The 22,330-nt window shown below is 44.2% G+C and overlaps 1 protein-coding gene across 2 annotated transcripts in view; it reads right to left on the bottom strand.

Annotated features, from left to right (window-relative positions):
• The window catches only part of LOC139372447 (interleukin-1 receptor accessory protein-like 1), a 364,639-nt gene that overhangs the window by 72,764 nt on the left and 269,545 nt on the right, over window positions 1-22,330 (bottom strand). For both annotated transcript variants that reach the window (XM_071112164.1, XM_071112165.1), the window contains exon 7: window positions 14,037-14,169. In XM_071112164.1, the coding sequence (XP_070968265.1) occupies window positions 14,037-14,169 (133 nt within the window). The remainder of the gene's footprint in view (window positions 1-14,036; window positions 14,170-22,330) is intronic.

The raw sequence follows: 22,330 nt of genomic DNA, 5'->3' as shown, positions 1-22,330 counted from the left end.
CATTAACAATGTCTACATTGTATTCCTGTGCCACGTTCGTTAAAAGGATTAGACCAAGGCACAGTGTGGTATGCGTACATTCTTATTTATTTAAAGAATGAACACTGAACAAACTAACAAATTGAACCGTGAAGCTATACAAACGAGTGCTGACAGGCAACACATAGACAAGATCCCACAAACACCAAAGGGAAAATGGCTACCTAAATATGATCCCCAATCAGAGACAACGATAAACAGCTGCCTCTGATTGAGAACCATATCAGGCCACCATAGACATACAAATCAACTAGACCTACAAAAACCCTAGACATACAAAAAACCCTAGACAATACAAGAACAAGTGTACCCACCCGAGTCACACCCTGACCTAACCAAAATATAAAGAAAACAGAGATATCTCAGGTCAGGGTGTGATATCCTGATCAATTTGATGTTATTTTAATAGACCATTTTTTTTGTTTCTTTCAAAAACAAGGACATTTCTAAGTGACCCCAAACTTTTGAAAAGTAGTTTATGTAAATTACTCAAATTAGGCTTTTTTGAGGTCAAGCTGAACAGGACATCAGTAGGCCTAGTCCACTTGCACAGATATTGCATTTTTTTGGGACAAATTGACTGGCCTCCTGAAGTGCCACCGTACACAGCACAGTCATTGGGAACGCCTATCCAATGCAGTGTGTAATGCAGTGTGTAATGCAGTGTGTAATGCAGTGTGTAATGCAGTGTGTAATGCAGTGTGTAATGCAGTGTGTAATGCAGTGTAGCCTAGTTGTATATACAGCATCCCAGCAGCACAACAACTTGGGAAGGAAGTACATTTTCTCAGAAATATAACTTTTCCCTGCCGTCACGTTGGTATGAAGAGATTCAGGAGACAGGCGCAGGAATGCGTAATAGTTTTTTTTATTATACCCCAAATTACGCCGTGGCGTGTAAAGGCACGGGGACGAAGACCAAACAAACAAGTACATAAAACACAGGGTAGAAACCCAAACAAAACTGCGAGGAGTACCTCGAATAAAAAACACACGCGCACAATGATTAACACACGGGACTAGACCCGTAATCATCTGCGCAATCCACAAGGGCACGAAAGCCAAAACACACAGCACAGGTCCTCACAGCACCAACGGACATTGTAACAATAATCAACAGCACCATGGTGAACAAAGGGCATATATATACAAATGCAATCAGTGGGAATGGGGGCCAGGTGTGTGCAATGAAAGTTCCAGAGGGATCCGTGACACATGTGTTTCTCCGAACATGCTCTTAGTATAGCCTATATTATAGGCCAGCCTTTCTCAAACTTGTTTGTGCCAGGGACACCCGGGAGTTGTGAAGGTGTTCTCAACAGCCAGTCTGCTGCGATATTTCAATTTTGTTGCAGCAAGCATCAGCCTGGTGGTCCCATACCTGTTTGTGTTGTAGGCCTATAGCAAACTTCTAAAGTGGAGAATAGATGGGAGAAAATGCCTCTATCCACTTTGTCTCTCCAGGTGCCCAGCTTTTTCTTGAAATCTGCAATTTTATTGTTTGCTTGGAAAATGTCACCTGCATGGTTTTGGTTGAGCAGTAGACTGGTCCGTAGGCCTACAGATCCCGATACAATGGTCCCATCGTAATCCATGTCCCGTGATGTACTCGTTCAGAACACAGAATATTTCACCTGCATGGTTTTGGTTGAGCAGTAGACTGGTCCGTAGGCCTACAGATCCCGATACAATGGTCCCATCGTAATCCATGTCCCGTGATGTACTCGTTCAGAACACAGAATATTTCACCTGCATGGTTTTGGTTGAGCAGTAGACTGGTCCTACAGATCCCGATACAATGGTCCCATCGTAATCCATGTCCCGGGATGTACTCGTTCAGAACACAGAATATTTCACCTGTGGTTTTATTCTGAGGAAACTCTCTGCAAGAAAGACATTCTTCACATATGTAGCTAATATATACAAGAAGTGGCATTTGAAATGTCACCCGTCTCATCTAATTGGATTACAAACCAATTTGATGTGCGGGCTCTGTCTAAAACCTCCATGTGATTCTATATCATCGACCAGATCCTGGATTCTACGCGTGACAGTGTCATTGGAACGTGGGATTTCACTGATCTTTGTAGCAGCAGATCAAACCTCTGGGCAAGCATCCACGACTGAGGGCATGACCAGCTTTTCAACTATAGTGAAAGGAGCCTGGCACTAGGAAATGTTATGAGAGAGGGAGTATGAAGCCTTCAGTTAACTCTCATTGTCTGTGAAAATATTGTGCAGCATTTTTGTTTGTTTGGTTTGAAATAAATAAAAAAATAGTCTGTTTTATCCTTGAGATGTGGAAGCTTTGCTTCTAAATGTCTGCTTATTTACAATGGCTTCATAGCATATCAGCTGAGGCAAGTCTGACATAACACACAGCCTGGGTTTGGTGGGCAACTGTTATTTGAAACAAATCCAGAGAGAGCGAGAGAGCGAGAGAGAGAGAGAGAGAGAGAGAGAGAGAGAGAGAGAGAGAGAGATAGAGAGAGAGAGAGAGAGAGAGAGAGAAGAGAGAGAGAGAGAGAGAGAGAGAGAGAGAGAGAGAGAGAGAGAGAGAGAGAGAGAGAGAGAGAGAGAGACTGCAGGTTGAGCAGCAGGGCTAGCTTGTGTGTGTGTGTTTGGTGTAGCTATAATTAGTCATGGCAACACAATTTGTTTACTGCTGCCTACATAGTTCAGCGCATTGCACAAGTAGTCCCACTGCACGTATTTATTTGAGTCAAATATGCCACAGACCACAAAAAAAATCTATATCATTTTCAAGATAAATATGCTGCAGACTGGAGAGCATTCCTCCGCAGACTGAGATTTGAGAAAGGCTTGTATAGGTTATGGATCATTTTAGTGAGACCACACGGGGCTCACTTGACATTGTGCTCCCAGCAGAAAATCAGGGATGAGGGGTATCATCGGGCACACATTAAATAATATAATAAGCAACTAATTATCAAATCCTGAGAAATATGACATTTTATTGATTACAAATTACATGACCCTGCCCTGGACAAAAAAACAACAACAAAACTAAACCTTCCCCATGACTGAAATTGAAAAAGCATGACCCTCCCCCATTTTCTTCTGGGTAACTATTGTGTGACCTAAGACAACTAGGTCTTCACATGTTCAATACTACAGCCTGGTCTCTGGACTCTCTCTCTCTCTGGTCTCTCTCTCTCTCTCTCTCTCTCTGGTCTCTCTCTCTGGACTCAATCCAATTCAATTCAAGGGGCTTTATTGGCATGGGATACATGTGTTAACATTGCCAAAGCAAGTGAGGTAGATAATATACAAAAGTGAAATAATTAATAAAAGTTAACAGTAAACATTACACATACAGAAGTTTCAAAACAATAAAGACATTACAAATGTCATATTATATATATATATATATATATATATATATATATATATATATATATATATACAGTGCCTTGCGGAAGTATTCGGCCCCCTTGAACTTTGCGACCTTTTGCCACATTTCAGGCTTCAAACATAAAGATATAAAACTGTATTTTTTTGTGAAGAATCAACAACAAGTGGGACACAATCATGAAGTGGAACGACATTTATTGGATATTTCAAACTTTTTTAACAAATCAAAAACTGAAAAATTGGGCGTGCAAAATTATTCAGCCCCTTTACTTTCAGTGCAGCAAACTCTCTCCAGAAGTTCAGTGAGGATCTCTGAATGATCCAATGTTGACCTAAATGACTAATGATGATAAATACAATCCACCTGTGTGTAATCAAGTCTCCATATAAATGCACCTGCACTGTGATAGTCTCAGAGGTCCGTTAAAAGCGCAGAGAGCATCATGAAGAACAAGGAACACACCAGGCAGGTCCGAGATACTGTTGTGAAGAAGTTTAAAGCCGGATTTGGATACAAAAAGATTTCCCAAGCTTTAAACATCCCAAGGAGCACTGTGCAAGCGATAATATTGAAATGGAAGGAGTATCAGACCACTGCAAATCTACCAAGACCTGGCCGTCCCTCTAAACTTTCAGCTCATACAAGGAGAAGACTGATCAGACATGCAGCCAAGAGGCCCATGATCACTCTGGATGAACTGCAGAGATCTACAGCTGAGGTGGGAGACGCTGTCCATAGGACAACAAACAGTCGTATATTGCACAAATCTGGCCTTTATGGAAGAGTGGCAAGAAGAAAGCCATTTCTTAAAGATATCCATAAAAAGTGTCGTTTAAAGTTTGCCACAAGCCACCTGGGAGACACATCAAACATGTGGAAGAAGGTGCTCTGGTCAGATGAAACCAAAATTGAACTTTTTGGCAACAATGCAAAACATTATGTTTGGCGTAAAAGCAACACAGCTCATCACCCTGAACACACCATCCCCACTGTCAAACATGGTGGTGGCAGCATCATGGTTTGGGCCTGCTTTTCTTCAGCAGGGACAGGGAAGATGGTTAATATTGATGGGAAGATGGATGGAGCCAAATACAGGACCATTCTGGAAGAAAACCTGATGGAGTCTGCAAAAGACCTGAGATTGGGACGGAGATTTGTCTTCCAACAAGACAATGATCCAAAACATAAAGCAAAATCTACAATGGAATGGTTCAAAAATAAACATATCCAGGTGTTAGAATGGCCAAGTCAAAGTCCAGACCTGAATCCAATCGAGAATCTGTGGAAAGAACTGAAAACTGCTGTTCACAAATGCTCTCCATCCAACCTCACTGAGCTCGCGCTGTTTTGCAAGGAGGAATGGGAAAAAAATTCAGTCTCTCGATGTGCAAAACTGATAGAGACATACCCCAAGCGACTTACAGCTGTAATCGCAGCAAAAGGTGGCGCTACAAAGTATTAATTTAAGGGGGCTTTTTGATTTGTTAAAAAAGTTTGAAATATCCAATAAATGTCGTTCCACTTCATGATTGTGTCCCACTTGCTGTTGATTCTTCACAAAAAAATACAGTTTTATATCTTTATGTTTGAAGCCTGAAATGTGGCAAAAGGTCGCAAAGTTCAAGGGGGCCGAATACTTTCGCAAGGCACTGTATATATATATATACACAGTGTTGTAACAATGTACAAATGGTTAAAGTACAAAAGGGAAAATAAATAAGCATAAATATGGGTTGTATTTACAATGGTGTTTGTTCTTCACTGGTTGCCCTTTTCTTGTGGCAACAGGTCACAAATCTTGCTGCTGTGATGGCACACTGGAATTTCATCCAGTAGATATGGGAGTTTATCAAAATTGGATTTGTTTTTGAATTCTTTGTGGATCTGTGTAATCTGAGGGAAATATGTGTCTCTAATATGGTCATACATTGGGCAGGAGGTTAGGAAGTGCAGCTCAGTTTCCACCTCATTTTGTGGGCAGTGAGCACATAGCCTGTCTTCTCTTGAGCGCCAGGTCTGCCTATGGCGGCCTTTCTCAATAGCAAGGCTATGCTCACTGAGTCTGTACATAGTCAAAGCTTCTAGTCTCTCTCTCTCTCTGGGTCTCTCAGTCACTCTCTCTCTCTGGGTCTCTCAGTCACTCTCTCTCTCTGGTCTCTCAGTCACTCTCTCTCTCTGGTCTCTCAGTTGCTCGCACTCTCTCTGGTCTCTCGGTCTCTCGCTCTCACTCTGGTCTCTCGGTTTCTCTCTCTGGTCTCTCAGTCTCTCTCCCCCTCTCCCTCCCTCCCTCCCTCCCTCCCTCCCTCCCTCCCTCCCTCCCTCCCTCCCTCCCTCCCTCCCTCTCGTTCTCTCTCTCTTTTTCATTGATTTATTCCAAGCCTAATTGGTATGAAGTCATCACCAGGTTTGGAGTGAAAGATCTGCTTCAGGTACTCTGAACCTGCTAGCTTACAGAGACGTTTCCAAATGTCATGCCTTTCACTGTCTCATCTCCTCTCTTCCCTGCTTTTCCCACTCCATGTTCCACCTAACCTTTACATTAGCTCACATCTGCCGAGCATGAGGATATGTGTCCAATGGAATATAGGTAGGGAAGGGGTCTGACAGCTGAGAGGCTTCGTCCCAAATTGCACCCTGTTCCCCACATAGTGCTTTACTTTTGACCAGAGCCCTCTAACTTTGCCCACCCCGATCTAGGGAATGGTGTGCCATTTGGTACCAGGGACTTCCTAATATGGATGCCGTACAAGGGGGTCACAAAAGAGGTTGGAGAAGCAAATTCTGGATGAAATGCATTGTTATTTAGGAGTAAAACCTGGATCAAATGCATCATTCGCATGGAGTTTTCTTTGAGACGTTTATATAATGATGAATTGATTCCTGTGGAGGTTTGAGTATATTGTGAGGGTAGTTACGGAAGGTGTTCCTGATGTAGCTACTGTTCTACAGAGGGAGGTCTCCGGACATATCAGAATGTGTTTTAAACATCAATGACCAATAGGAAAAACCAATAGGGACTCAAGTTAGCAAGTATGGAGTATTGTGGACTGCTGTTTTTCCTTGGAACTCTTATTCACTGGAGCAATAAGTGTTATTATGTGTTTTCAGCGTTTCCTGTTCTCTGTTGTTGTTATGGTAATGCTATGTCTGCCATGCCATGGTCAGTCCTGCTATAATTGCCCCTTGCGGACAAATAAAGCATATTGAAGTGAATTGGCTTGAATAAAAGCACAGCAAGACGCTGGATGGATGAATTGGATGGATGGACTGTTAGATTAACAGAGGAATGGATGGATGGACTATTGGATTAACAGAGGAATGGATGGACTATTGGATTAACACAGGAACGGGTGGACTGTTGGATTAACAGAGTAACGGATAGACTGTTGGATTAACAGAGGAACGGATGGACTGTTGGATTAACAGAGGAACGGATGGACTGTTGGATTAACAGAGTAACGGATGGACTATTGGATTAACACAGGAACGGATGGACTGTTGGATTAACAGAGGAACGGGTGGACTGTTGGATTAACAGAGGAACGGGTGGACTTTTGGATTAACACAGGAACGGATGGACTGTTGGATTAACAGAGGAACGGATGGACTGTTGGATTAACAGAGTAACGGATGGACTGTTGGATTAACAGAGTAACGGATAGACTGTTGGATTAACAGAGGAATGGGTGGACTGTTGGTTTAACAGAGAAATGGATGGACTGTTGGATTAACAGAGGATCGGATGGACTGTTGGATTAACAGAGGAATGGGTGGACTGTTGGTTTAACAGAGAAATGGATGGATGGACTGTTGGATTAACAGAGGATCGGATGGACTGTTGGATTAACAGAGGATCGGATGGACTGTTGGATTAACAGAGGAATGGATAGACTGTTGGATTAACAGAGGAATGGATGGACTGTTGGATTAACACAGGAACGGATGGAATGTTGGATTAACACAGGAATGGATGGATGGACTGTTGGATTAACGGAGGAATGAATTGATTGTTGGATTAACATAGGAATGGATGGATGGATTGTTGGATTAACAGAGGAATGGATGGATGGATTGTTGGATTAACGGACGGATGGATTGTTGGATTAACGGAGGAATGGATGGATGGATGGATAGTTGGATTAACATAGGAATGGATGGATGGACTGTTGGATTAACGGACGGATGGATTGTTGGATTAACGGAGGAATGGATGGATGGATGGATAGTTGGATTAACATAGGAATGGATGGATGGACTGTTGGATTAACGGACGGATGGATGGATTGTTGGATTAACGGAGGAATGGATGGATGGATTGTTGGATTAACAGAGGAATGGATGGACTGTTGGATTAACGAACAGATGGACGGATTGTGAAGACAAAGAGACTGATGCATCAACAGTTCCATGTCTGTGAGAGTCCCCTGGACAGGTACTGTATACGTACTAGTGATCCATGGAGTATTCAGCCCATGTGTGTGTGTGTGTGTGTGTGTGTGTGTGTGTGTGTGTGTGTGTGTGTGTGTGTGTGTGTGTGTGTGTGTGTGTGTGTGTATTTGTGTGTCTGTGTCTATTTATGTGTGTCTGTGTGTGTGTGTATTTGTGTGTGTGTGTGTGTGTGTGTGTGTGTGTGTATGTAAGTGTGTGTCTGTGCGTGTGTCTGTGTGTGTGTCTGCGTGTGTGCATGTGTGTGTCTGTGTGTGTCTATTTATGTGTGTCTGTGTGTGTGTATTTGTGTGTGTGTGTGTATGTAAGTGTGTGTCTGTGCGTGTGTCTGTGTGTGTGTCTGCGTGTGTGCATGTGTGTGTCTGTGTGTGTCTATTTATGTGTGTCTGTGTGTGTGTATTTGTGTGTGTGTGTGTGTGTGTGTCTGTGCGTGTGTATTTATGTGTGTCTGTGTGTGTGTGTATTTGTGTGTGTGTGTGTGTGTGTGTGTGTGTGTGTGTGTGTGTGTGTGTGTGTGTGTGTGTGTGTGTGTGTGTGTGTGTGTGTGTGTGTGTCTGTGTCTGTGTCTGTGTGTTTGTATATATGTGTCTGTGCGTGTGTGTGTGTGTGTGTGTGTGTGGGTGTGTGTGTTTGAGTGTGTGTATGTATTTATGTGTGTCTGTGTGTGTGTGGGTGTGTGTATATGTTTCTCCAAGGCTGAAGAGCAGAGCTGTTCCCACTAGATGCCCACAAATCAAAGTAAAAGAGAACTCCCAGAGTTCCCTTGCTCTCCTCTCCAGCTCAACTCAGTATAACTTTAGCATTCAAGACCAGCAACGTGATAAGCAAAGCAAGCAAGCCTGATCACTTTCAGAAAACACACACACGCCGTGCAATAATAAAGAATGCATGATCGCCTGAATTATTGACTAACGCCATTAAACATTCATTGATGTTATTGAAGAAATAGCTATGGCTGGTGACGGAAAAGTGACATTTTTCTAGTAGAGCTGTCAGAGTGTGGTGAGGTATTTGTGGTAACTGGCCTTTAAATGGTTGTTATTGCGCTGTGTGTCCCTGACTCTCTTGTATGAGGATAAATGCTCCTGACCTCCTCTGTATATGCATGCAAACACGGGAGGAGACATGTGCATAGGAATCACTAGGGCACCCGTTCTCATGGTAACAGCTTAATATATAAACACAATAATTTGAGTTTTCATGGTAACAGCTTAAAACATAATAACAATCACTTGGTGGGTGCTTATGTCTGTCCTATTTCACACATGTACAAGTGTGTATTAATACGTATGTGTTGTTTTGCATATCCCAACTCTCCTTGAGACACCCTGGGAGAGTGGTTTGAGACACCCTGGGAGAGTGGTGTGAGACACCCTGGGAGAGTGGTGTGAGACACCCTGGGAGAGTGGTGTGAGACACCCTGGGAGAGTGGAGTGAGACACCCTGGGAGAGTGGTGTGAGACACCCTGGGAGAGTGGTGTGAGACACCCTGGGAGAGTGGGGTATAAACACCCTGGGAGAGTGGAGTGAGACACCCTGGGAGAGTGGTGTGAGACACCCTGGGAGAGTGGGGTATAAACACCCTGGGAGAGTGGTGTGAGACACCCTGGGAGAGTGGTGTGAGACACCCTGGGAGAGTGGTGTGAGACACCCTGGGAGAGTGGTGTGAGACACCCTGGGAGAGTGGTGTGAGACACCCTGGGAGAGTGGGGTATAAACACCCTGGGAGAGTGGTGTGAGACACCCTGGGAGAGTGGTGTGAGACACCCTGGGAGAGTGGTGTGAGACACCCTGGGAGAGTGGGGTATAAACACCCTGGGAGAGGGGTGTGAGACACCCTGGGAGAGTGGTGTGAGACACCCTGGGAGAGTGGGGTATAAACACCCTGGGAGAGGGGTGTGAGACACCCTGGGAGAGTGGTGTGAGACACCCTGGGAGAGTGGTGTGAGACACCCTGGGAGAGTGGGGTAAGACACCCTGGGAGAGTGGTGTGAGACACCCTGGGAGAGTGGGGTGAGACACCCTGGGAGAGTGGTGTGAGACACCCTGGGAGAGTTGGGTGAGACACCCTGGGAGAGTGGGGTAAGACACCCTGGGAGAGTGGTGTGAGACACCCTGGGAGAGTGGTGTGAGACACCCTGGGAGAGTGGGGTGAGACACCCTGGGAGAGTGGGGTCACGGCCAGGGTCAGCCGTTATCAACGGTGACCCTGGAGCAATTAGGGTTATTAAGTGTCTTACTAACGGCCCATCGACAGCTTTTCACCTTGTTGGCTCAGCTTTCACACCCAAAGCTCTTAACCACCAGGGTGTCTGTAGCAGACACCCAGCTTAAACTTTACACCAGTGTCTTCCAGCCTGCCCATGAGTGAAAAGGCACATTAGAGAATAACAGTGTCTTCCAGTCTGCCCATGAGTGAAAAGGCACATTAGAGAATAACAGTGTCTTCCAGTCTGCCCATGAGTGAAAAGGCACATTAGAGAATAACAGTGTCTTCCAGTCTGCCCATGAGTGAACAGGCACTTTAGAGAATAACAGTGTCTTCCAGTCTGCCCATGAGTGAACAGGCACATTAGAGAATAACAGTGTCTTCCAGTCTGCCCATGAGTGAACAGGCACATTAAAGAATAACAGTGTCTTCCAGTCTGCCCATGAGTGAACAGGCACATTAGAGAATAACAGTGTCTTCCAGTCTGCCCATGAGTGAACAGACACATTAGAGAATAACAGTGTCTTCCAGTCTGCCCATGAGTGAAAAGGCTCATTAGAGAATAACAGTGTCTTCCAGTCTGCCCATGAGTGAACAGGCACATTAGAGAATAACAGTGTCTTCCAGTCTGCCCATGAGTGAACAGGCACATTAGAGAATAACAGTGTCTTCCAGTCTGCCCATGAGTGAAAAGGCTCATTAGAGAATAACAGTGTCTTCCGAGGCGGCAGGGTAGCCTAGTGGTTAGAGCGTTGGTCTAGTAACCGGAAGGTTTCAAGTTCAAACCCCCGAGCTGCCAAGGTACAAATCTGTCGTTCTGCCCCTGAACAGGCAGTTAACCCACTAGGCCGTCATTGAAAATAAGAATTTGTTCTTAACTGACTTGCCAAGTTAAATAAAGGTAAAATAAAAAATAAACAATAGAGAATAACAGTGTCTTCCATTCTGCCCATTCTGCCCATGAGTGAACATTAGAGAATAACAGTATCTTTCAGTCTGCCCATGAGTGAACAGGCACATTCGAATAACAGTGTCTTCCAGTCTGCCCATGAGTGAACAGGCTCAATAGAGAATAACAGTGTCTTCCAGTCTGCCCATGAGTGAACAGGCTCAATAGAGAATAACAGTGTCTTCCAGTTTGCCCATGAGTGAACAGGCACATTAGAGAATAACAGTACTTATTAAAACAAAAATATACAGTCGTGCTTCTCTTGGGTCAGATGCTGTATAGTTAATATAGATTCAGGAATATATTGAATTCAAGATGAATAAGCCTGTTAATATAATTACATCATTCCACAGCCTGGTAATATCATTCCACAGCCTGTTAATATCACTACAGCATACCACATCCTGGTAAGCATCACAACACACCACATCCTGGTAATAGCATTACAACATACCACATCCTGGTAATAGCATTACATCATACCACAGCCTGGTAATAGCATTACATCACACCACAGCCTGGTAATAGCATCACAACATACCACAGCCTGGTAATAGCATTGTATCATACCACATCCTGGTAATTTTCTACACCTGCATTGCTTGCTGTTTGGGGTTTTAGGCTGGGTTTCTGTACAGCACTTTGAGATATCAGCTGATGTACGAAGGGCTATATACAGTGCCTTGCGAAAGTATTCGGCCCCCTTGAACTTTGCGACCTTTTGCCACATTTCAGGCTTCAAACATAAAGATATAAAACTGTATTTTTTTGTGAAGAATCAACAACAAGTGGGACACAATCATGAAGTGGAACGACATTTATTGGATATTTCAAACTTTTTTAACAAATCAAAAACTGAAAAATTGGGCGTGCAAAATTATTCAGCCCCCTTAAGTTAATACTTTGTAGCGCCACCTTTTGCTGCGATTACAGCTGTAAGTCGCTTGGGGTATGTCTCTATCAGTTTTGCACATCGAGAGACTGAATTTTTTTCCCATTCCTCCTTGCAAAACAGCTCGAGCTCAGTGAGGTTGGATGGAGAGCATTTGTGAACAGCAGTTTTCAGTTCTTTCCACAGATTCTCGATTGGATTCAGGTCTGGACTTTGACTTGGCCATTCTAACACCTGGATATGTTTATTTTTGAACCATTCCATTGTAGATTTTGCTTTATGTTTTGGATCATTGTCTTGTTGGAAGACAAATCTCCGTCCCAGTCTCAGGTCTTTTGCAGACTCCATCAGGTTTTCTTCCAGAATGGTCCTGTATTTGGCTCCATCCATCTTCCCATCAATTTTAACCATCTTCCCTGTCCCTGCTGAAGAAAAGCAGGCCCAAACCATGATGCTGCCACCACCATGTTTGACAGTGGGGATAGTGTGTTCAGGGTGATGAGCCGTGTTGCTTTTACGCCAAACATAACGTTTTGCATTGTTGCCAAAAAGTTCAATTTTGGTTTCATCTGACCAGAGCACCTTCTTCCACATGTTTGGTGTGTCTCCCAGGTGGCTTGTGGCAAACTTTAAACAACACTTTTTATGGATATCTTTAAGAAATGGCTTTCTTCTTGCCACTCTTCCATAAAGGCCAGATTTGTGCAATATACGACTGATTGTTGTCCTATGGACAGAGTCTCCCACCTCAGCTGTAGATCTCTGCAGTTCATCCAGAGTGATCACGGGCCTCTTGGCTGCATCTCTGATCAGTCTTCTCCTTGTATGAGCTGAAAGTTTAGAGGGACGGCCAGGTCTTGGTAGATTTGCAGTGGTCTGATACTCCTTCCATTTCAATATTATCGCTTGCACAGTGCTCCTTGGGATGTTTAAAGCTTGGGAAATCTTTTTGTATCCAAATCCGGCTTTAAACTTCTTCACAACAGTATCTCGGACCTGCCTGGTGTGTTCCTTGTTCTTCATGATGCTCTCTGCGCTTTTAACGGACCTCTGAGACTATCACAGTGCAGGTGCATTTATACGGAGACTTGATTACACACAGGTGGATTGTATTTATCATCATTAGTAATTTAGGTCAACATTGGATCATTCAGAGATCCTCACTGAACTTCTGGAGAGAGTTTGCTGCACTGAAAGTAAAGGGGCTGAATAATTTTGCACGCCCAATTTTTCAGTTTTTGATTTGTTAAAAAAGTTTGAAATATCCAATAAATGTCGTTCCACTTCATGATTGTGTCCCACTTGTTGTTGATTCTTCACAAAAAAATACAGTTTTATATCTTTATGTTTGAAGCCTGAAATGTGGCAAAAGGTCGCAAAGTTCAAGGGGGCTGAATACTTTCGCAAGGCACTGTAAATACATTTGATTTGATAATAACATTACAACATACCACAGCCTGGTAATAACACTACAACATACCACAGCATCACAAGTGTGTTGGTCAAAACTGTGGCGTTGATTTTTTACAGTTCATGCACGAACGTATGTATATCCCATATGACCTCAAGCAATGTGTGTGTGTGTGTGTGTGTAACAGGGTCTTACTTTTTTTGAATTTTACCCACTTTTTCTCCCCAATTTCGTAGTGTCCAATTGTTGTAGTAGCTACTACTATCTTGTCTCATCGCTACAACTCCCTCGGGAGAGACGAAGGTTGAAAGTCATGCGTCCTCCGATACACAACCCAACCAAGCCGCACTGCTTCTTAAGACAGCGCGCATCCAACCCGGTAGCCAGGTTGTGTCGGAGGAAACACTGTGCACCTGGCAACCTTGGTTAGCGCGCACTGCGCCCGGCCCGCCACAGGAGTCGCTGGTGTGCGATGAGACAAGGACATCCCTACCGACCAAGCCCTCCCTAACCCGGACGACGGTAGGCCAATTGTGCGTCGCCCAATGGACCTCCCGGTCGCGGCCGGTTACGAGAGAGCCTGGGCGCGAACCCAGGGTCTCTGATGGCACAGCTGGCGCTGCAGTACAGCGCCCTTAACCACTGCGCTACAACAGGGTCTTACTTGACGTGTGTGTGTGACAGGGTGTTACTTGATGTGTGTGTGTGTCTTACTTGATGTCACTCTCTCTGAACCTCTCTACGTCCAGGTCTTCGATGAACTTCTCTCCCTTCATCCAGTAGATGAGCGGACTGACTTCCCCGGCGAAGCCGAAGAACGCTCGGCACGTCAGGTTGACTTGACTTCCTGTGGAGACAGGAAATAGGAAATAAGGCATGGTTGTCGTGGTAAGGAAGTAATATGGGTGGGTAAAGCAGGGGAAAATGTCTGGGTGAGGTGAAGCCCACTAATGTAGGTCTTTCCAGTACCATGGATAATATGGGCGATTCTTATTAGATGGTGTCTCCTATTGTCTATGTTCCAATGCACACCTCCAGACTCTCCTGCACCGTCCAATACCTACATCCTCCTGAACTCATAGACACCCGTGAATCTCCCCTATCCCCTCTGAAGTTCCCCTATCCCCTCTGAAGTTCCCCTATCCCCTCTGAAGTTCCCCTATCCCCTCTGAAGTTCCCCTATCCCCTCTGAAGCTCTCCTATCCCCTCTGAAGTTTGCCTATCCCCTCTGAAGTTCCCCTATCCCCTCTGAAGTTCCCCTATCCCCTCTGAAGTTGCCCTATCCCCTCTGAAGCTCCCTATCCCATCTGAAGTTCCCCTATCCCCTCTGAAGTTTCCCTATCCCCTCTGAAGTTCCCCTATCCCCTCTGAAGTTCCCCTATCCCATCTGAAGCTCTCCTATCCCCTCTGAAGCTCTCCTACCCCCTCTGAAGCTCTCCTATCCCCTCTGAAGCTCTCCTATCCCCTCTGAAGCTCTCCTATCCCCTCTGAAGCGCCCCTATCCCCTCTGAAGCTCCCCTATCCCCTCTGAAGCTCTCCTATCCCCTCTGAAGCTCTCCTATCCCCTATGAAGCTCCCCTATCCCATCTGAAGCTCACCTACCTCCTCGGAAGCTCTCCTACTGCCTCGGAAGCGCCCATCCCTCCTCCCATTCTCTCCCACTCTCTCCCTCATGCTCCTGAACACTGATGAACTCTCTTTCACTCTCTCCCACGCACACTCCTGGCGTCCTCTACACAAAGGGTGGTTATTAGCCCAGTACCCTTATTGTTCCACCCTACCAATTAGTGTGAGTGTGAAACATGATGCACAGCATGCATGGTGAAAGATGTTCTACACACAACAGCAATTTAGCAACATGACATCTTATTAAAAATCTGTTCATATACACTCCCACAAAGAATATGACACTCTTAAAAACATTTTCTGACAAGCGAGCATTCTTAGAATGTTTGGGAACTACGTATTCTAAGGCATTTGTGAAAATTCTATAGCATTATAGAATGGGAATGCGGCCGTGGAGTTTAGACAAATAATAGACAATGCAATAAATAGAACCTAACCAAAACATCTGTCCTGTCCAGGACCGGAGTCTACACAAACGGTGCACCATTGCCAATCAAAGCTACAGTAGGCCTCATGCAAACAACCCATTTGCCACAAGGGCCTGCCATCATTCACTTTGAACTGGACTGTGTTTACAGGCAGTAGGGCCTGCCATCATTCACTTTGAACTGGACTGTGTGTTTACAGGCAGTAGGGCCTGCCATCATTCACTTTGAACTGGACTGTGTGTTTACAGGCAGTAGGGCCTGCCATCATTCACTTGGAACTGGACTGTGTGTTTACAGGCAGTAGGACCTGCCATAATTCACTTTGAACTGGACTGTGTGTTTACAGGCAGTAGGGCCTGTCATCATTCACTTTGAACTGGACTGTGTGTTTACAGAAAGTAGGACCTGCCATCATTCACTTTGAACTGGACTGTGTGTTTACAGGCAGTATGACCTGCCATCATTCACTTGGAACTGGACTGTGTGTTTACAGGCAGTATGACCTGCCATCATTCACTATGAACTGGACTGTGTGTTTACAGGCAGTATGACCTGCCATCATTCACTATGAACTGGACTGTGTGTTTACAGGCAGTATGACCTGCCATCATTCACTTTGAACTGGACTGTGTGTTTACAGGCAGTAGGGCCTGCCATCATTCACTTTGAACTGGACTGTGTGTTTACAGGCAGTAGGGCCTGCCATCATTCACTTTGAACTGGACTGTGTGTTTACAGGCAGTAGGACCTGCCATCATTCACTTTGAACTGGACTGTGTGTTTACAGGCAGTAGGACCTGCCATCATTCACTTTGAACTGGACTGTGTGTTTACAGGCAGTAGGGCCTGCCATCATTCACTTTGAACTGGACTGTGTGTTTACAGGCAGTAGGACCTGCCATCATTCACTTTGAACTGGACTGTGTGTTTACAGGCAGTAGGACCTGCCATCATTCACTTTGAACTGGACTGTGTGTTTACAGGCAGTAGGGCCTGCCATCATTCACTTTGAACTGGACTGTGTGTTTACAGGCAGTAGGACCTGCCATCATTCACTTTGAACTGGACTGTGTGTTTACAGGCAGTAGGACATGTCATCATTCACTTTGAACTGGACTGTGTGTTTACAGGCAGTTCGACGTTAGATCATTAGAACACATTTGCCAAAAGCCACAAAATACAGTTTATAGATTTCTGCAATTATGTAGTTAAATACCATGAGAGTCCTCTTATATTTGAGAACTTTACAGTCCTATTGATCAAACAACCACGAAAAGGTAGGTTCTCTCTCCCTCAGTTATGCACATCAACAACAACAACATCAACAACTAATGCTAGCCAGAGCAAGATGAGCTAAAATCTAATGAAAGAACATGAAAGAAACAGTACAGTGCATTCAGATAGTATTCAGACCCCTTCCCCTTTTCCACATTTTGTTAAATACATCTGTTCCTCATCAATCAACGCACAATACCCCACAATGACAAAGCGAAAACAGGTTTTTAGACATTTTTGCAAATGTATTTAAAAAACGAAACAGAAATACCTTATTTACGTAAATATTCAGACCCTTTGTTATGAGACTCAAAATGGAGCTCAGGTGCATCCTGTTTCCATTGATCATCTTTGAGATCTTTCTACAACTTGATTGGAGTTCACCTGTGGTAAATTACATTGATTGGACATAATTTGGAAAGGCACACACCTGTCTATATAAGGTCCGACAGTTGAAGGTGCATTTCAGATCAAAAACCAAGCCATGAGGTCAAAGGAAATGTCCGTAGAGCTCCGAGACAGGATTGTTGAAGTACAGATTTGAGGAAAGGTACCAAAACATTTCTGCATCATTGAAGGTCCCCAAGAACACAGTAGCCTTCATCATTCTTAAATGGAAGAAGTTTGGAACCACCAGGATTCTTCCTAGAGCTTTCCGCTCGGCCAAACTGAGCAATCGGGGGAGAAGGGCCTTGGTCAGGGAGGTGACCAAGAACACGATGGTCACTCTGACAGAGCTCCAGAGTTCCTTTGTGGAGATGGTAGAACCTTCCAGAATGACATCCATCTCTGCAGCACTCCACCAATCAGGCGTGGCTAGACGGAAGCCACTCCTCAGTAAAAGGCACATGACAGCCTGCTTGGAGTTTGCCAATGCAGGAGTGACTTCGGGACAAGTCTCTGAATGTCCTTGAGTGGCTCCGCCAGAGCCCGGACTTGAACCCGATCGAACATCTCTGGAAAGACCTGAAAATAGCTGTGCAGCGACGCTCCCTATCCAACCTGACAGAGCTTGAGAGGTTCTGCAGAGAAGAATGGGAGAAGATTTCAAAAACAGGTTTGCCAAGCTTGTAGTTTCATACCCAAGAAGACTTGAGGCTGTAATGGCTGCCAAAGGTCCTTCAACAAAGTATTGAGTAAAGTGTCTGAATACTTATGTAAAGGATTTATCCGTTCTTTTTCATTTGATAAATTAGCAAACATTTCTAAAAAACGTTTTTTCCTTTGTCATTATGGAGTATTGTATGTAGATTGAGGAGCAAAAAAAACAAGTCTGTAACGTAACAAAATATGAAAAAAGTCAAGGGGTCTGAAAACTTTCCGAATGCACTGTAAACCCTCTCAAATTGTTTCAGCTAGTTGGCCGTCAAAATTGTACTGATAAACAATGGGGAATTGTAGACTTCCCGTCCTTCTGCAGCTTGCCTGCAACCAAGCACACAAGCTAACTGGCTAAAGTTGGCTAGTTTGCTACTTCCAGACACAAATGAGAGAACACCTCACTCTGACCACTTTACTCGCCCTAGCAGAGCTGGTTAGGCTGTTTACATGTTATCTAGAGCATTCTTGACTAACTATTACTTTTTCTGCCTACATTTACTGACAGCGGTCATATTCAGCCAGTGTAGCACATTCGTAAATGCATCAGTTATTCTGCGCTCTGACACACTCAGACAAGTCTGTTCTGAAATAGATAGCCAGAGGGAATTTGCAAACGCAAGGGATATTCTAACTGGATAATGTTGTGGAAATATTGAATGAAATATTTCTCAGATAATGGAGCTTGTAAATTCAAATAGACTTTATTACAAAGTAACAGAGCCGAGCAATTCCATGGAACAACTGATTTTTCTTGTTACAGACCTCAGGCCTTATAGGTTTCCACCTTCAGACAACACACATGGTCACTCCCCTCTATGTAGATGATTAACACCCCTTGGCCTCTCGCCACCATTATCTTCTTGTCCCAATTGTTGCTTGTTAACGCCCACATCTGCTCAATTTAGATTATAATGGTGGCGATGCCATTGTGTTAATACAAAAAATAATTCATTTATTGTTTATATACTTTCCTAATATAAGTGTTTTTCTAATAATATTTGATTAGTACAAACAGGTTCTTATTACAGATACATGGATTTTGGTGCCTATATTAATTAACTAAAGTACACATTTTCTGCTTCCGTTCTGTTTTACATGTCTAGTGATTAACTCCATGTTGACCCAGTCTGTACACTCCCATGGATCTAGCTCTGTCCATTCACCTGAACTCAACCTTTACTCTGCTTATGCATGTCTATTAATTAACCCTATGTTTTCTGTCTCAATACTTTTGGGAGAACAGTCTAGATACTGGAAAATCAACCATAGTCATGAATTTTCACCTACAATAACAGTCATTCAAGTTCTTGCTAGCTAACCAAATAACACCTGCATCTCTAACTGTGTATAGTCACCGGAAAACGTTATGAGGGGAAAAAGTCAGTCACTCACCCACTTCTCCAATGACATGACATCCTCCTTGCAGCTAGCTAGCTAACGTTAGGCTCCATGTTTTACCTTGCTACATAAATAGCAAGCTACACTGCTCAAGAAAATAAAGGGAACACCAAAATAACACATCCTAGATCAGAATGAATGAAGTATTCTTATTAAATACTTTTTTCTTTACATAGTTGAATGTGCTGGCAACAAAATCACACAAAAATTATCAATGGAAATCAAATTTATCAACCCATGGAGGTCTGAGGATCTCATCTCGGTACCTAATGGCAGTCAGGCTACCTCTGGTGAGCACATGGAGGGCTGTGCGGCCCCCCAAAGAAATGCCACCCCACACCATGACTGACCCACCGCCAAACCGGTCATGCTGGAGGATGTTGCAGGCAGCAGAACGTTCTCCACGGTGTCTCCAGACTCTGTCACGTCTGTCACATGTGCTCAGTGTGAACCTGCTTTCATCTGTGAAGAGCACAGGGTGCCAGTGGGGAATTTTCCAATCTTGGTGTTCTCTGGCAAATGCCAAACGTCCTGCACGGTGTTGGGCTGTAAGCCACCCTGATGGAGTCTGTTTCTGACCGTTTGAGCAGACACATGCACATTTGTGGCCTGCTGGAGGTCATTTTGCAGGGCTCTGGCAGTGCTCCTCCGGCACCTCCTTGCACAAAGGCGGAGGTAGCGGTCCTGCTGCTGGGTTGTTGCCCTCCTACGGCCTCCTCCACGTCTCCTGATGTACTGGCCTGTCTCCTGGTAGCGCCTCCATGCTCTGGACACTACGCTGACAGACACAGCAAACCTTCTTGCCACAGCTCGCAATGATGTGCCATCCTGGATGAGCTGCACTACCTGAGTCACTTTTGTGGGTTGTAGACTCCGTCTCATGCTACCACTAGAGTGAAAGCACCGCCAGCATTCAAAAGTGAACAAAACATCAGCCAGGAAGCATAGGAACTGAGAAGTGGTCTGTGGTCACCACCTGCAGAACCACTCCTTTATTGGGGGTGTCTTGCTAATTGCCTATAATTTCCACCTGTTGTCTATTCCATTTGCACAACAGCATGTGAAATGTATTGTCAATCAGTGTTGCTTCCTAAGTGGACAGTTTGATTTCACAGAAGTGTGATTGACTTGGAGTTACATTGTGTTGTTTAAGTGTTCCCTTTATTTTTTTGAGCAGTGTATTAGCCACGTTATGACTGACTTGTGATCATTGCCCTTGCTAGTTTGATTGTATTGACATTCCCAGCCTTGGTTACATTCGTCTGTTTTTGTCCAAAATATTGAGTCATGGAAATTGAAACAGTGCATCCCGAATGGAGGCAGCAAACATTGTACCAGACCAGCTGTGATTTACAACCTGATAGCAATATTTTTGGAACTATCAAGAAATGTATTGGTGAATTATATTAATCATGCAAAGAACTGCATTAATCTATTCTACCAACAATGTCTTAGTGTACGTCATGGAATGTTGAGTCAAATAGAACCTACTTTTAAAACCTCTTATCATATTGGTTTTGTAGCATAAACTGGGAATTTGATATTTTTGACTGATATTATGGTTGTCTGTTTGTTTCATATCAGCAAAGTAGTTAAAACGCTGTCAGTGATGTGATGTGCTATGCATATCAGATACAATGCATGCCACCCCAAAGATCAGGCTAATGCTGATGTGTCCGAGATTGAAGAGGCGGTTCGTGTTTAAACAACTGGTAGAGGTACTGAAACGCCATCCCTATTATTCATCTAACCTTAATAAAATCTCATTTATTTTCAATCAATCAAATGTATTTATAAAGCCCTTCTTACATCAGCTGATGTCACAAAGTGCTGTACAGAAACCCAGCCTAAAACCCCAAACAGCAATGCAGGTGTAGAAGCATAAAAACCTTTACATTATACTAGACGCAGAGAGATTCAGGCCTCAGGATCATACGATACCCCCTGAGATTGTCAGAAAGGAGCATTGACATCAAGAGTGACATTCAAGCAACTATAACCACCACCTATACTACTCCAAGAGCCATTTGGAGGGGAATCTCATGGACATCAGATTTTGATCATCTGTAGCAGCAGCACCTGACTCCATCCAGCAGACAGACAGGCAGACAGACAGGCAGACAGACAGACAGGCAGACAGACAGACACAGATGATGTGATGTGCAGATAGACTCCAGAGGCCAGGGACTAGACTGACTGACTGACACAGTGAATGGGGCTGAGGGGTAAGCTGACACGGCTCAGGAGACAGATTCTCTCGCTGTGCTGGAGTTTTTTCTCCCCTCTCAGCTCATTTCCCAGCCATATCTTATGTGGCGGAGAGAGAGATAAGCCCAGTGTCTCTTAACTCCACCCAGCCAGCCCAGGGGACTTGGGACCCCATTCTGCCTTTTTCTCTTTATTTCTCACTCTGTTTTCTCATTTGTGCTGTGTCTTTCTTCTGCACAGGAATTCATGTGTATTACAGAAACTCTAAACAAGCGAAACATTGCGTCGATCACTCTAAACCCCAGCACTACACAGCTGATTCAAATCATCAACTCATCATCAGGCGTTGAATATTTGAATCAGCTGTGTAGTGCTAGAACAAAAACTAAAGCGTGCTGTAAACTAAATATTACATTTGGTGATATAACATTTGCCCATTACAGGCAGGCACAGAGACGCACACTTGTGTACATGCAATCTGGGACATAGACCGGCCAGTCTATCTCATTAGCTGTCATTGAGTGAGGCAACATTTTCTATACCAACCAACAGTAGGGCCATGTGCTGTGAGCACACAATATCCACACCGTAACCCAAAACACCATCAAAGCCAGAGAGCCAGAGAGGCTAGCCACTAGAGCCCATATTAAACTGGACTGATCAAGGAGCGGCCATTAAAAGTATGTTGAGAAAGTCAAAGAGGTGATTCAGCATCATTCATTAGTGTTCTCACTCATCTCATCTCATCTCCCCATTTCTCCCCCAGGGTTTGGGGCTCAGATGTCTGTGAGATGGCAGATAGCGGTGGAGGATAATTGGCAGTTCAAAGATAATAGGGATTTATTTGACCATCTCTCTCTGGCTCTGAAACGTTCCACCATGTTGCAGCCCCCTTGTCAGATTATTAGGAGCAGAAACCAGGTAAACATAAAGGTTGTGAATCTGGTTGATGTGTATCTTTTCCCTACATGA

The sequence above is a fragment of the Oncorhynchus clarkii genome, chromosome 18, assembly GCF_045791955.1.
Source record: "Oncorhynchus clarkii lewisi isolate Uvic-CL-2024 chromosome 18, UVic_Ocla_1.0, whole genome shotgun sequence".
NCBI lineage: Eukaryota > Metazoa > Chordata > Actinopteri > Salmoniformes > Salmonidae > Oncorhynchus > Oncorhynchus clarkii.
This window is presented reverse-complemented; position numbering and strand designations above follow the sequence as displayed.